Source organism: Paroedura picta, chromosome 5, assembly GCF_049243985.1.
Source record: "Paroedura picta isolate Pp20150507F chromosome 5, Ppicta_v3.0, whole genome shotgun sequence".
Lineage (NCBI taxonomy): Eukaryota > Metazoa > Chordata > Lepidosauria > Squamata > Gekkonidae > Paroedura > Paroedura picta.
Window position 1 is genome coordinate 12,487,666 of NC_135373.1, and position 16,156 is coordinate 12,503,821.

General features: G+C 48.0%; 1 protein-coding gene across 4 annotated transcripts in view; it reads right to left on the minus strand.

The window, feature by feature from the left end:
- LOC143837076 (cation channel sperm-associated auxiliary subunit gamma-like) overlaps positions 1 to 16,156 on the minus strand; it is a 114,082-nt gene that overhangs the window by 25,714 nt on the left and 72,212 nt on the right. For all 4 annotated transcript variants that reach the window (XM_077336530.1, XM_077336529.1, XM_077336532.1 and 1 more), the window contains 5 exons: positions 16,009 to 16,071; positions 14,899 to 15,082; positions 13,188 to 13,315; positions 11,014 to 11,094; positions 10,786 to 10,842 (listed from right to left, as the gene is read on the minus strand). In XM_077336530.1, the coding sequence (XP_077192645.1) occupies positions 10,786 to 10,842; positions 11,014 to 11,094; positions 13,188 to 13,315; positions 14,899 to 15,082; positions 16,009 to 16,071 (513 nt within the window). The remainder of the gene's footprint in view (positions 1 to 10,785; positions 10,843 to 11,013; positions 11,095 to 13,187; positions 13,316 to 14,898; positions 15,083 to 16,008; positions 16,072 to 16,156) is intronic.

Here is a 16,156-nt window from a genome sequence, read left to right on the forward strand (position 1 = left end):
GACCCAGATGCAGAACTTTACACTTATCTTTATTAAATTGCATCTTGTTCTCATTTGCCCATTTTTCCATTGTGTTCAGATCTCGTTGAACTCTGTCTCTATCTTCCGGAGTATTTGCCAGTCCTCCCAATTTGGTGTCATCTGCAAACTTGATGAGTAGTCCCTCCACCCCCTCATCTAGATCATTAATAAATATGTTAAAAAGTACCGGGCCGAGCCAATTTCCTATCCACCTAACTATCTGAAAATCCAGATTGCAGTCCTTCAACTTATCCATCAGAACATCATTGGGAACTTTATCAAAAGCTTTATTAAAATCCAAGTAAACGACATCAACTGAATTTCCGCGATCCAGCAAACCTGTCACTTGGTCAAAAAAGGAAACCAGGTTGGTCTGACAGGATCTGTTGGAGACAAACCATTGCTCACTTCCTTGGATCACCAAATTGTCTTCCAGATGTTTGCAGATCGTTCCCTTTAATATCTGCTCCATTATCTTCTCCACAACAGAGGTCAGACTCACTGGTCTGTAGTTTCCCGGGTCATCCTTCCTCCCTTTTTTGACGATCGGAATAACGTTTGCTCTTTTCCAGTCCTCCGGGACATCTCCAGTCCTTAAAGAGGTTCCGAAGATGATGGACAAGGGCTGTGCAAGTTCTCTGGAAAGTTCTTTGAGTACTCTTGGGTGCATTTCATCCGGACCAGGGGATTTGAACTCATCCAGTGCAGCTAAATGCCTCTCGACAACCTCTCTATCCATGTTAACCTGCCAGCCAGACACTATCCTTTGGCTATGGCCATCTCTAGATGTGCCTAAACACTTTGACCTGTGGGGAAAAACAGATGTAAAATAGGCACTAAGCCTTTCTGCTTTCTCTGTATCTTTCATTAGAGTTTGTCCATCCGGACCCAACAGTGGGCCTATTGCCTCCTTTACTTTACATTTGCTCCTCACATAACTGAAAAATCTTTTCTTGTTACAATGGGCTTCCCTGGCCAATCTTAGCTCACTCTCAGCTTTGGCCTTTCTGATGATTGATCTACAGTGCCTAGTAACCTGTAGGTACTCTTCTTTAGAGCTCAGTCCTTCCCTCCATTTCCTGAACATTTTCCTTTTCTTTCTTAGTTCCTCTTGAAGTTCTCTGTTCATCCAAATAGGCTTCTTAGAGCTCCTGCAGTGTTTTCTTCTTTCTGGGATAGTCATTAATTGAGCATGCAATAGCTCTTGTTTGAGTAGCGCCCACCCTTCACATGCTCCCTTCCCTTCCAGCATTCTCGTCCATGGTATGACACTCATCATGTCTCTGAGTTTATTAAAGTTTGCCCTACGAAAATCCAACATCCGCGTCTGGCTACAAGCTTCCTTGGCTCCCCATCTCAAAAGGAATTCTATGAGGACATGATCACTTCCCCCTAGGGTCCCCACCTCCTTCAACTCATCCACCAAATTTGCCTCTTGACCCTAAAGTGGTGATCGGCATTTCCCTGGGCATGCAAGAAAAGGCCATGGCAGCCCTTCTGCCCACCCAATGAAAATCTGCCTAAGGTCACAGAATCAGCACTTATGCCCGATGTAAAGCAGAGGTTCTTTAACTGAACCACAGCTCCTCCCCAAGTATTAATATGACACATTAAACAAATTCAAAGTTGATACAGTAGGAACCTACTCACAGCAGTGGAATTGTACAAATTAAACACCGTGGGATAGTCTAAAGTCTGTTACCCTGTTTGTGGTCAGAACCCTCTCTCATCTTGATGGATAGTTTATAGCTAGCACAAACAAAAATAACATCCCAAATGGCGGCGAAGACGGACACCGGAGATTAGGGTTTTCTAGCGGTACTGTGAATGCTTGTTTGCAGTTTGGCCCCCAATTCCACCAGGGGTCCCAGCCCAATGTCATTGGAGCTACTAGGATAGAGAATAATAATAGAATCATAGAGTTGGAAGGGGCCATACAGGCCATTTAGTCCAATCCCCTGCTCAATGCAGGATCAGCCCAAAGCATCCTAATCTCTCTCTCCGGGCTGAAATAGGGAGCCAACAAGGGCTGAGAATTGGTAGAGCGACGGGATGGAGTTTGAAGGCTCTCTGCGTTCAGTGAGACCTCAGACTCACATACCGGAGGGTCCAGGCTCAACAACATCAGAGCCTGGAGAGGGAACCGGTGCGAGGTGGTAGGAGCCATAATGGAGGCAAACCTCCCAGAACAAAGAATGGTATGTGGTCGTGAATCCATCACCTGATGGATCCATCACCTGAACCTCCTCCCTCTCTGAGCACAGGGAATCTCCCAGGCGATTCTCCCCCCAGAAGCTGAGAGGATGTGAGGGAAAAACATCAACAACCATCCACTGGAGCCTGAGGAAAAGGTCTTGCCCCCTTGCTGTGGACTACTGGAGGCCAACGATATCTCGATTCACTCTCTGTTGGTTCCTGGGTTGCCTAACCTGGTTGTGGCAGGGCTGGGGCTGGGCACAATGACCTGGGCAGAGAGTTCAGGAGGCTTGGGGGCAGCCAGAGCCCAGGTGGACCCAATGGAAGAATTCCATCAGCCAGTGTCTGCTGGAGAAGAGAGTGGAAACAGATGTGATGGGACAGGAGAGGGAAGACTTTTAGGACCACCACCCCCCTGCACTGAGATCCTTCAGACATCGTGGAGCTGCTTCACTGGACCGCTGACTGCCTGGTGAGAGAAGGTGGGACTTTTAGCCTGAAGACTATCGGTTTAGCCCCAGAGGTTGCCAGGAAGAGTTTGTGAACTAATCTTACAACATCACCTCTTGGTGGCTAGAGGAATTGTTGGGAAGAACTATTTTTCAACCTATTGCTTGACAGTCAATGTCAGCTCCTCTCATCAGGCGGGATCCGGCCCCATACCCTCTACTAGTTGGGTTATTCAGCTGCTAGAATAGGTTGGGGAGGGTGGAGGGTTGACAAGTGAGGTTATGGGTTGGGTGGGCGTGGGTTGGGAGGGTGGTCATTGCAGTTGAATTGTTGTTAGTTGGGCGAGTTACTCCATGGTAAGTGGGAGTTAGCAGATCACCAGAGCAAGGAGCATGCAGGGGAACAGCATGCCTGGCATGGGAGCCTGAGAGGAGGCCAGGATTCTGACCATAATGGGTTGGGTGCGATATCATGGGGACTGGGGAGTGGAAGTTGGACAATAGCTGGGAGCTACTCAATAGCTGGGAGCTATTCAGACCCCCTGGTCATGGGGACACAACCGTAGGTCTGGACATGCTCGCTTCTCTTCTAAAGTTTGTCCCATTCCAGGTATGTGAGGGTGGAGGCTAAGGAGGATCTGATTTTGGTGCTTTGCAATGCAAGGGCAATCCACAACAAGGCCTTGACTCTGCAGAATATTTTCAAGCTGTCAGGGGCAGACCAAGGGACCAAGCCCTATGAAGATAGGTTGAGGGACTTGGGAATGTTCAGCCTGGAGAAAAGGAGGCTGAGAGGGGACATGATAGCCCTCTTTAAGTATTTGAAAGGTTGTCACTTGGAGGAGGGCAGGATGCTGTTTCTGTTGGCTGCAGAGGAGAGGACACGCAGTAATGGGTTTAAACTTCAAGTACAACGATATAGGCTAGATATCAGGGAAAAAAATTTCACAGTCAGAGTAGTTCAGCAGTGGAATAGGCTGCCTAAGGAGGTGGTGAACTCCCCCTCACTGGCAGTCTTCAAGCAAAGGTTGGATGCACACTTTTCTTGGATGCTTTAGGATGCTTAGGGCTGATCCTGCGTAGAGCAGGGGGTTGGACTAGATGGCCTGTATGGCCCCTTCCAACTCTATGATTCTATGATTCTATGATTCTATGCTTGCATGACTGAGACCTGGGTGTGGGAGGGCGAAACAGTGCCCCTGAAAGAACTAGCCCCACCTGGGTTTGTGATCCTCCAACAATCTCAGATCCATGGGGAAGCATTCTTGTCTGGGAGGCTTCCTCCTACAGGACTCTCCTGGAGCCTATGATTTCTGGTGTGGAGTGTATCATATTAGATGGGACTCAGTCGAGGGCTTGACCATCTAGTTGGTGTACTACCCACCCAATGCTACACCATATGCTTCTACTTTGTTTAACATTTACATAAACGGTATAATTAAATCATTCCAGGACAAGGAATTTCATCCTCCTAGTTTAGCTCATCGTCCTGTTCCTATTCTCCTTTATGCCAATGATGTAGTTTTACTTTCCAGAACTGCAGTAGGACTCAAAAGAATGCTAAGGAGGCTTAGCAGTTACTGTAAAGAAGATCATCTCCAAGTGAACTACCAAAAGACAAAGGTCATAGTTTTCAGCAAGAGGACAAAACCAAAAATTTGGAAACTAGACGACTATAAAATCAGTAGGTTCAAGTACCTGGGAGTTGTATTACAATCTTCATGTGCCAGGACTGCTCACTTTCAATATGCTGCTGAGCAAGCCCAAAGATTGCTACGAAGATAGGCTACTAACATTGTCAAATTGTATCAAACCAAGGGAAAATATTTTGTGCCAGCTGCCCTAGAGCTCTACAGAGCCAAGCACTTTCTCAGCTTGCTACATGGCTCCTTTTCAGGAGCCCCAACATCTAGTGTTATGTTATTGGAAAGGGTGCAGTCAACATTTCTAAGGAATACAGCTCCCCAAGTGCATTTCAAATGCTAGAATGAGATTGGAAACATGTATGCAAAGTGTGGAAGATAAGATCTATACGTTATCAATCCTCTATTTGCTGAAGCTAACCTACGACCCGAAGTGATTGCCTGCTTTGATCTTAAGAGACACAAACTATCACAGCTCAGCTTTATGGAACAAGAGCTAGCCAACTTACACCAAGATCAAGCTAAATCCATAATTAAACAAAGGGCCAAGGACATTAGTCGGCAAAGCAACCTAGCCAAAACACCACAGTTTCTGTGTCCAGATAGGATCTGATACAAGCTTGTTCCAGCCCCGTATCTGTCAGACCTAGAACTTAACACCTAAAAAAGGGCCTTCACTCAAGTGAGATGCTCAACTCTACCTACAGCTGTGCTGGAGGGGCGTTACAAAAAAACAAACAAACAAAAAAACACCCTTCCTCAGCGTCTCTGTCCTTGTCCCAGCAGATGGATAGAGTCAGATGAACATGACCTTCTGTTCTGCCCCATTTATGATGCCATCAGATGTAACTTCATTCAGCCAATTTTGAACACCTACCCAAGATCTTCCCCAAAGGAGAAAGTCAAGGTGCTGCTTCAAGACGAAGATAGGAAAATAACTCTCTGCACAGCTAAATTTCGCACTGCCGCCATGAAATTGCTTACTATGTATGTGGATCAGAACATTTCTCTCTGATCCAATTTCAAAAGTACAAAGCCAATTGTCACTGGCAACAAACTATGTTTTAAATATTGAATCTAACATCTTAAAGTTTTTATGTTGTCAGATCTTTTAATTTTTTATACTATTATTACTGTTTTTCTCTTTTTAAATTGTCTTAGTTTCTAATTGCATGTATTTGAATTTTGGTCTGAATCACTGTAAATAAATATTTATTGACAGTCATTCAGACCAAAATTCAAATACATGCAATTAGAAACTAAGACAATAAATATTTATTGATTGAGCCTGCTGGAAGTAGTAGCTGTCTGGGCGTTGAAGTTTCAAAGGCTCATAGTCCTGGGGGACTTCAGTGTCCATGCAGATGGCACTGGATCCGGGATACGGCTCAGATCTGGTGTCGACCATGGAGACACAGGGGCTCTCACACTGGTCCTACCTATCAGGCTGGACACACCCTCAATTTGATCTTTGCCGCTGGGATATAGGTAGAACTGGAGGCGGCATCAGCCATTCCATGGTCAGACCACTATGCCCTGTGGGCTCAGCTCAAGATACTAGGATACCCTATGTGGATGATGGGTGCATTTTAACCCACCCACAGAGACTTGTGGATCCAATCAGATTCCAGAATGCTCTGCAGGACCTGATGCCTCCTGATGACTCATTGGCAGCGCTGGTGGGGGACTGGTAGTCCTGCCTATTGGCGGCCAAGAGGAAGAGGGAAGTGAGACGACTAGAGCGAGTATGGCTGAAAACTCACGACAAAGTTTCAGGAACATCCTATCGCATGAGGGCATATGAGATGGCAGAGAAAGTGGCAAAGCGTGATCTTTTTTGCCATGGAAATTGTGCCTGCAAGCTCTTTCCCAGCACAATTGTTTAAGGTAGTTTGATCTCTTACCGCCCTCAGGGAAGGGTGCCAAAATGTTAGTATATTGGACTTTAGCTGTGAGACATTAGCGAGCTTTTTCACAGATAAAGTCTTGAAGAGCTGGAACTTTTTACTACCCAAAGAAGTCACTCCACTGGGACCTTCATTCCATGGTTGATACAGATAGGGAACTGGAGGCCTGTTGGCCACCTTTGGAGGTGACGTTTGATGGCTTCAGATGGCTTTCATTATATGAAATGGACAAGTTCCTGCAGTCAGTGAGGGCAACCACTTGTCCCCTCTATCCCAGTCCATCTGGGCTGCTCAAAGGGGGTGCCAGCAGAGAGAAAGCCAGCTCAGGGATATTATTAATCTCTCCCTATCTATTGGGGAGATCCCTGAGCTGCTGAAGGGGGCAGTGGTTTGCCCTCTCCTTTAAAAACCATTGCTGGGTCCACAGGACCCAGCCAGTTACCGCCCAGTCTCACATCTTGTGTTTCTGAGTAAATGCCAGGACCGCTTTGCTGAGATGGGGAACAACTCTTCATTGGCTGTGCTCCTTCCTGCAGAACTGGACTCAGAGGGTAGCAGTGGGGATGAGTTGTCACATCCCTTCTGACTCCCTTGTGGATTCCTTCAGGGAGTGGTGCTATCCCCCACTCTTTTTAACATCTTTATGTGGCCTCTGGCCAAGCTGGTCTGGAGTTTTGGACTGGACTCTCATCAATATGCCGATGACACCTAGCTCTCTCTCCTCATTGATGGCCACCTGGATTCCTAGCCAGAACCATTTGCCAGATGTTTGGAAGCCATAGCTGGATGGCTCAAGCAGAGTCGTCTGAAACTCAACCCCAGTCCTAGGGCTGGGAAGGAAGAAGGTGGGACAGGAAGCATGTTTCCCCTTTCTGGCTGAGATGCAACTGAATGCTGCACCCCAGGCAAGAAATTTGGGGGTTGACTCTGGATGCCTCACTATCCATGGAGGCACAGGTCATGAAGGTAGCCCACCAGGCATTCTACCATCTTCATCAGGTGAGGCTACTGACGATCATCTCCAAAATTGACTTATTTAACTCACTCTATGCGGACCTGCCCTTGTATCTGACCTGGAAATTGCAGCAGGTGCAAAATGCGGCTTCACAGGAACATTTTGGAGGGCCTATATGCAGGCAGTGTTGAGGCAGCTTCATTGGTTACTGACTGCAATCCAGATCAGGTTCAGGATTTGGTTTCTGACCTTTAAGGCCTTTTCCAGTCTGGTAACCAAATGTCTGAAGAACCGCCTGTTGCCCTATGCACCCCATGGGGCTTTATGCTCTGTGGGTAACAACTTATTGGTCATTCTTGGCCCCCAGGAAGTTCACCTGGCCTCAATCAAGGCCAGGGCCTTTTCAACCCTGGCCCCAAACTGGTGGAATGAGCTCCCGGAAGAGCTGAGCGCCCTGTGGGAACTTTCTGCATTCCACAGGGCTTGTAAAATGGAGCTCTTCCGCCAGGTCTATGGTTGAGGCCAGGACATGGATGATCAGATGGGCTCCTCTGGAAGACAATGCCACCATGCCAGATTATCGCTGCCAGTGGTTGTCAGTAGGTGTAGTCCCCTTAGCGCCCCGAGAGGCAGCTGCCATGGACTGAAGGGTGTGTGATAGTTTTTTCTGCCGGGATATAATGGGGATTTTTAATGGGGATATAGTGTGCTTTTATGTGAATTTTGTGACCCCAATTCCATGCCCAGATGATCCCCCTCAACCTCCCCCCCCCCCCATAATCCATGGCCTTCCTGGCCTGGAAGAAATTCACCTCCCAACCCCAAAGTGGTGATCGGCATTTACCTGGGTTTGCAAGAAAGGGCCACAACAGCCAAGCCACCCCTTCTGCCCACCTAGCACCAGTCTGTCTGTGTGTGTTCTCTGGGTACTCTGCCTACAATGCTCATTTGCGTGAAGCCTTCTCTCTCCTTTCCACAGGCATGCCATTTTGCTGAACCTGCAGACTTCTCCACATTGTGCTGGCAACTATACATTCTTATGTGCACCTTTGTAGTTTGTGTGTGTATTTTGCTTTAAATTCTTCTTTATAAAACAATTTTCCATTTCACTTCAAACTGGCTTATTTAAGAGCTTCTAAAGCAGTGGCTCTCAACCTTCCTAATGCCACGACCCTTTAATACAGTTCTTCAAATTGGGGTGACCCCAACCATAAAATTATGCAAGTGTTCTTTCACAGAAATGAAAACGGAACTGACCAATGGTGTGAAGATCCATTGTTCAGGATTGTATATAAACTGGGTTTTTTTCCAGGGTTTCTCAGTTCAGCTCTGCCTCTTGTCCCACCATGCTGATCTCGCTCTTTCCCGCTGCTCCAGTCAGACGAACACTCTATCTCGATCTATCCTGCTAGACCAGGGGTAGTCAAACTGCGGCCCTCCAGATGTCCATGGACTACAATTCCCATGAGCCCCTGCCAGCATTCGCTGGCAGGGGCTCATGGGAATTGTAGTCCATGGACATCTGGAGGGCCGCAGTTTGACTACCCCTGTGCTAGACTGTTGTGTTGATGGCGCCCCCCCGGCAGACCAACACTCTATCTCGATTTACCCTGCAAGGCTGTTGTCTGGATGGCGCTCCCCCAGCCAAGCTGCTTGCCCTGCCGTGACCCCTATGAAAAGGTCATTCAACGCCCAAAGGGACCACTGTTCTAAAGAAAATAACCCAGCACACATAGGTAGAGATCCCATAGTTATCCGCTTCTCACTAAGTCTCCAAGTAATTTGCTAATTCCTCCAACTAAATTCAGGAGACCTCCAGTTTTGAGTCACTCAAGCTAGAAAGGCTCAGGCTAGCCAGATCTTGGAACCTAAGCAGGGTCAGCCCAGGTTAGAATTTGGAGGGGAGACCTCCACGGAACACCAGGGCTGAATTCAATGGCCATGACAAGCAGGCAATAGGAAACCTGAAGGGCAGTAGCTTCAGGACAGACAAAAAGAAATATTACTTTGCACGGAGTTGAAATGTGGGATTCGCTGTCAGAGGATGTAGTGAAGGCCACCAGAATAAACAGTTTTAAATGGGGATTGGACAGATTTATAAAAGATATGTAAACCACCCTAAGCTGTATGGAAGGGTGGCATAAAAATCTAATAAATAAATCTATCGGTGGCCATGGGGTCCGAGGGGAACCTCCACATTCAGAGGCACCAAGCCTCTGAATCCCAGAGCCAGCAGGCAATTTCAGGGGAAGACTTCAGCCTCTATGACTCTTGTCATTGGCCCTCCAGGCTGGCCACTGCATGCGGCAGGAAGCTGCACAAGATGGATCATCACTGGTCTGACCCAGCAGGGCTCCTCTGATGTTCTCAGGAAGGTGCTAGCCTTTCTGCCTGCTTCTTGGTCCTCCAGAGGAACTGGATGGCCATTGGATGAGACAGGATGGTAGAATAGAAGTACCACTGGTATGATCCAGCAGGGCTCTTCTTAGGTTCTCATGAAAGCCTTGGCATCTCTGCCCTGTTGTTGGCCCTCCAGAGGAACTGGCCACTGAGTGAGACAGGATGTTGGACTAGGTATGCAAGCTCTGCCTCCTCTCTGGCACAGAAACCACAAGGGAACTCGCTCAGGAGGAGGGAGCAAAGTGGTCAGTTCCCTAGCTCGTGCCCAAGTCCACTAACAAAGGAGAGGAACAACCTTCGGAGCTCCCATGGACCTCTGGGGGTCCTTGGATCCCTGGTTGGAAATCCCTGGGCTAGATGGACTGTTGTTCTGATCCATCTTGGCTCTTGAAGGCCTCAGGATCTCTGCCCTGTTGTTGGCACTTCAGAGGAAATGATTGGCCATTGTGTGAGATGGGAGGCTGGATTAGATGGACCCTCCCTGATCTGACCCAGCAGAGATTTTCTTATATTCTTATTAGAAGAAGAAGAAGAAGAAGAAGAGTTGGTTCTTATATGCCGCTTTTCCCTACCCGAAGGAGGCTCAAAGCGGCTTACAGTCGCCCTCCCATTCCTCTCCCCACAACAGACACCCTGTGAGGTGGGTGAGGCTGAGAGAGCCCTGATATCACTGCTCGGTCAGAACAGTTTTATCAGTGCCGTGGCAAGCCCAAGGTCACCCAGCTGGTTCATGTGGGGGAGCGCAGAATCGAACCTGGCATGCCAGATTACAAGTCCGCACTCCTAACCACTACACCAAACTGGCTCTAGGGGAAGGCCTCAGTCTCTCAGCCTTGTGGCTGGCCCTCCAGAAGAACTGGCTGGCCCCTGTGTGAGAAGGGAGGCTGGACTGGATGGACCTCATCTCTGATCTGGCCCAGCATGGCTCTTCTTATATTCATATCAGAGAAGGCCTTGGCCTCTCTGCCCTGTGGATGGTCCTCCGGGGGAACTGGCTGGCCCTTGTGTGAGACAGGAGGCTGGACTGGATGGACCCTCCCTGGTCTGACCCAGCAGGGCTCTCCTGATGTTCTTATTAAGGCCTTGGACTCTCTGCTCTGTGGCTGGCCCTGCAAAGGAACTGGCTGGCCCCTGTTTGAGACAGGAGGCTGGAATGGATAGACCCTCCCTGGTCTGACCCAACAGGGCTCTCCTGATGTTCTTATGAGTATTACCTTTATACGCGGTCCATTTGCTGTGTAGTGGTAACAGTTCACTGAGGAATGTGCCACCTGAGAAGTGGAAAGGAAGGAACATTAGGATGTCTCTGGGAAAGAGGAACAGCAAGACATAGGTGCCTCCCCTCAAGGAAGCAGGAGCCTGGCTTGCAGCTGCGAGACTTTAGTAAACCAACCAAAAAGCCTGAGAGCCAGAGTAGGGACCTTGGGAGGTTACCATCTTACTTTAAATATTACGGAGCCCTTCAGAAGGTTTTTGCCACTGAGGTCTTGGTTAGGAAACAGGCCAGTGTCACTGATCATCACCTAGGGATTTGGGGGGGGGGGGGGCAGTGGGAAAAGAGAAATAGTGCAGAATTAAAATGCATGATTTTATTGAGTTCTAAACCACGCCTGTCCAAAATATGGGCTCTGGGTGGTGTGCAACAGTAAAAGAGTACAAAATATAAAATACAACAAGAATACTAAAATTTAATTAAAACCTAATTCTTAGTGTCAGGGTCCTGGGCGCCACCCAGCCTGGCTGGGCTCTTGAGGCAGGTGGAAGAGGAGGAACGGCTGGAGTGGATGGCTGAGTCTCAGGTCCATTCCGCACAAGTTTAATGTTGCAGGAGTGTGGCAAATTGTAATTGCTACTAATACGCAGTTATGCACGACATCGTACACAATCTGCCACACTCCTGAAACAGTCCCGCTAAAAGTGCTTCGTTGTAGCGCTTCCAGGGAAATCCCAAAAGGTGGATTCACCCTCTGGAAAGCGCTACACTGTTGCAAGCAATCTGCAACACTAGCAAAAAGGACCTGTGCGTTAACATTGTTGCATTTTCACCAAAGTCCCTCCCCCCTGGCTCTCTCCTCTGAACTTCCGGCGACGTTTTTTTTCTCGGACCAAGCGGAGAGCAGCAAACCGGTGAGCCTTCATTCACCCAGCGAGGCTTCTCCAGCTGCAGTCCCTCCGCAGAGCTGCTTTAAAGCTCGTCTCAAGTCACCGAGCACAACACAGCCCCATTTGCAAGTTCCCTTTATTTTCGGTCGAAAATTGCGCCCGTGCACGGGTGGGGGATTATTTTTTCACTCGGGGGGAGCGTGGCAACGATGAATCAGCAGCTCACACGCCAGCTGCCTCTACGTTAGGAGGAAGCAAGGAATCAAGGCATATTCGTTGCAATGTGTTTTTCTTTTTTTAAAAAAAACCCTGTTCTTAAAGGCAAAGGGGCTTTTCCAGAGCATGGTGACAACCGCCCATTGGCTGCTCGCCTGAATGATGGCCAGGGGCGGGACAAAGCACGGAAAAAAACGCTTCCTTTCTAGCGATTTTTGCCGACACTGGAAACCTGTGGGAAACGATTGAAACGCAACTGGATTCCACTACAAAGGCAGGTATGCGTTACGCCGAATTCCAGTATTTAAAATTCCGTTTTTTCTTTCCGAAAGCAATTTGCCACATTGAACCTTGTGCGGAATGGGCCTCAGAATGGGAGGGGGCCCGGACATTCAGGCCCCACTTCCTACGTCACCTCCTTTTCACTCTTCCCCCGTCCCCTTAGCCCACCCTCAAGCACAGAGGTCTGCATCCCTGTTTCCTCCACCCCTTGTCTTCCTTCCTACCCCGTCCTTCTGGCTGCTGAGCTCACCTCCAGGGATGTGCTCTGCCTGGAGCTACATCTCCCCAATAGCCCTCAGTGAGTATTTGTTTCTGTTTGTAATTATCACATTGCATGTTTTACACCTTGTCAGTAGAAGAATTCCAATCCGGAAACTCTGTCTTTCACAAGATTTATCAGGATAAAAGAAAGAAGACATTTTAATATGCAAGCTTTTCTGCATGAACTTTATTCCATGTGGACGTTTAGAGCAAACACAGATTCCTGTTCTGGTTGTTCTCCAGATTCTTTTACTTTTCATGTTTATTTTGGATATGGCCCCTGCGTGAGATAGGATGCTGGGCGAGATACCCTCTCACTGGCATGACCCAGCAGGGTTTTTCTGAAATTCTTCTCAGGGGAAGGCCTCGGCCTCTCTGCCCTGTGGCTGGCCCTCCAAAGGAACTGGCTGGCCCCTGGGTGAGACGGGAGGCTGGACTGGCGGGACCCTCCCTGGTCTGACCCAGCAGGGCTCTCCTGATGTCCTTATGAAGGCCACAGCCTCCTTGCCCTGTGGCTGGCCCTCCAGAGGAACTGGCTGGCCCATGGGTGAGACGGGAGGCTGGACTGGATGGGCTCTCCCTGGTCTGACCCAGCAGGGCTCTCCTGTATTCTTATTAAGGCCTTAGCCTCTCTGCTCTGTTGGCATGCTTTGCTTTTTTGCATCTGAGGACTCCTCCTCCCACAGGCTGGATCCTTCCAGGGAGTTGCCTTAATCCAACAGTTGATTCAGTTTTGAGACAACCCATTTCTTACTTCATACAGCACTGAGCCTCTACTGATGAGCTCCTGCCGCTCCAGTTTGACCGCGACATATTTTGGATGAGATAAAATGACAGTTATCCAAATGGCGTCAAGGGAATTTTCTGCCGCTGTCTCCCCCACTACAATGTAAAAAGAAAATCCATCAATCCATAAAAATTGTGGAAGGTTGGGGGGCTCTTCATTTGCATAATACTGCATAATACTGGCCACCGCAGTTCAGCAGGGACAGATAGGGGTGTAGAGCCTGGGAAGGGCAGACTTTAGGCAGGGGTGGGACCTCAGAGGGGTATCATGCCCCCCTCTGAAGGGGGCATTTTCTTCAGCTGAGCTGATCTCTGCCATCTGGAGATCAGTTGTAATTCCAGGAGACCTGGACGTTGGTAAACCTACTTCATATGGAGCATTTGTGGCTTTTGAAAAAAAAAAGGCCTGTCCATCATCATGGGTTTGAGAAGAGATAGAGGCTCAGGAGACACCAAAAATTTCAAATCAAAATGGGGGAGAGAGGTGCTCACATTGCTGAAGTGGAATGAGAGAGAAATAAAGAATCCTAGAATCCTAGAGGGGGAAGGGGCCATGCAGGCCATCTAGTCTCACCCCCTGCTCAATGCAGAATGCGCCTCAAGCATCCAGGATAAGGATCTGTCTGGCCGCTGCTTGAAGACTGCCAGAGAGGGGGAGCTCCCCACCTCCTTAGGCAGAAGGGGATACACAGAGTATGGAACAGAAAAATTAGAGGCAGAGCCATTGTGCATAAATGTAAACACTAATAATAGTATTCAGAAAAAAATAAATGAATATATTGAATATGTACCAACAGAAGACAATTTAATAACATAATCCAAATATGCATAAAGCTACATACCATCCTAAATAGAAACTGTTTAGAAAGAAGGTGCAAAAAACCATAACACATGTCTTGAAATCCTCAGAAAATGAAGTGCTATCTCACGAAACAAATAAATCAACTTGTAACAGAAACAATCACACGTGTTAGGAATAAAAGCTGATAAAAAGGGTCTTAAGAACAGGAGCATTGGCCACGCCTCTCAGGAGACAATTTATTACTCATAACAGCTAAGAGTCCTGAAGGCCAAGAAGAAGCATCAGTTGGTGTACTGAAAGCTAAGTGAAGCTTAGAAGAACTCAATGGTTGCTTCATTTTCTGAGGATTTCTATTTATGATTGTGTTTAGCTTTATGCATATGTGGATTCCATATGTGTGCTATATGGACGATGGAGCAGAGTTGTTCTCTCTTGCCCCAGAGGGACAGACCAGAATGAATGGGATGAAATTAATTTTAAAAAATTCCATCTAAACATCCAGAAGAAGTTCCTGACAGTTAGAGTGGTTCCTCAGTGGAACAGGCTTCCTCGGGAGGTGGTGGGTTCTCCATCTTTTATATTTTTTTTAAAAAGAGGCTGGATAGCCATCTGACGGAGAGGCTGATTCTGTGAAGGCAAAGCGGTGGCAGGTTACAGTAGATGAGCAATTGAGATGTGAGTGTCCTGCATAGTGCTGGGGGTTGGAAAAAATGACCCAGGTGGTCCCTTCCAACTCTATGATTCTATGATTCTTGATATGGAACTACTGCATTGCACCCCAACGGCTCAGGTTCTCCCGCTTTGTGTGATGACGACTTCTCCCTGAGTTATGCCCTCAGTGACAGGACCTGCCATCTTTCCCCTCTGGGTCACTTACAGCTCTGCTTGGCTGTCCTGATGCTCAGAAACACAATGAAGCTGTAGGCATTCTTCTTGTCCAGGTAGATCTGGGGAGGCAGCTCGTGGTCAGCCTTCAGTTTGTAGACCTTGACATACTTGTCCATGTTCACATAGACACCTCCCGAGGACTTCCTGATTCCCGCCACGTAGAAGTAATACTCCTGGGAAAGCAGGGGCGGGGGGAGGAAACATGCTGTAAAAATCTTCTTTAGGCCAAAAATTCACTCTTTACGTAAGTAAAGGTTACATTTATTAAGCCAGCAAGTGCACTTATTCAAGGCATTGACGAAACTGGGGGGCTTTCCGCACAAAGGGCAATGTGGCTAAATCTGAGCGCTACTGAAAAGCACTGCAGGCAAAAGCGGCAGATCGCAGTAACACACACAGCTGTTTCTAGCGAAAATAGGCTCTCCCACTAGCGCTGTTCTCGTAACACACAAGTTTCTGGTCTCGCCGAAATCGCAATAGGGGAGGCGATATTTTCCCCCGCTTCCTCCCATCCCTTAACAGCCAATTAACTGTTGTGTTCATGTTTCCCTTTAAGAACTCTTTTTTAAAAACCCAAAAACACCCGTGCAGGAAGCCATCCGTCAAGGTGACTAGCGCTGTTTCTACCCCACGGCCAGGCCGGAACCCCAACTGAAATGGGTCAAGGACTGAAGTTTCCTCCAGGAATGCTGATATTTGGACCAAGCAGCTTTATTAACCAACTTCCCCAGAAACACTAGATGCGAGACAGGGTGGTAGTTGTTAGGCTCCTATGGATCCAAAGATTTGTTTTTTTTGAGATGTTCCACTACCTCTTTTAGACCTTCTGGGAATTCTCCTGTTGAAAGGGAGAGATTCATTATTTCCTGGAGGAGGGCCCATCTCTTCACCATCTCACAGGCTCCTAACTGCATTCTATGTTCACGATTCACTAATCCCACTTCTCACTTCTTCCTGTGGAGCTCCTTGGTACACCAGGGGGCCCACTTGAGACGGGGTTAGAGAGGATGTCTGGAGGCATCTCCTCAATGGCGGCCAGCATTCTGACATGCCAGTCAATTGGGCTTCCTGCACTTCCGTAAAAAGATATCTCCCTTACCGCATCTTGTTCCTTATTCTTCCACCAGCGCCACGTGGGGTCATGGACTGGGTCTGCATAAGGCTAGAAAAAGACATGGCTCAGTTAGGGGCAAGGGGTCCAAAACAAGAGGAAATAAAAATGCTGCTGCTCTTACCTAGGAATTCAG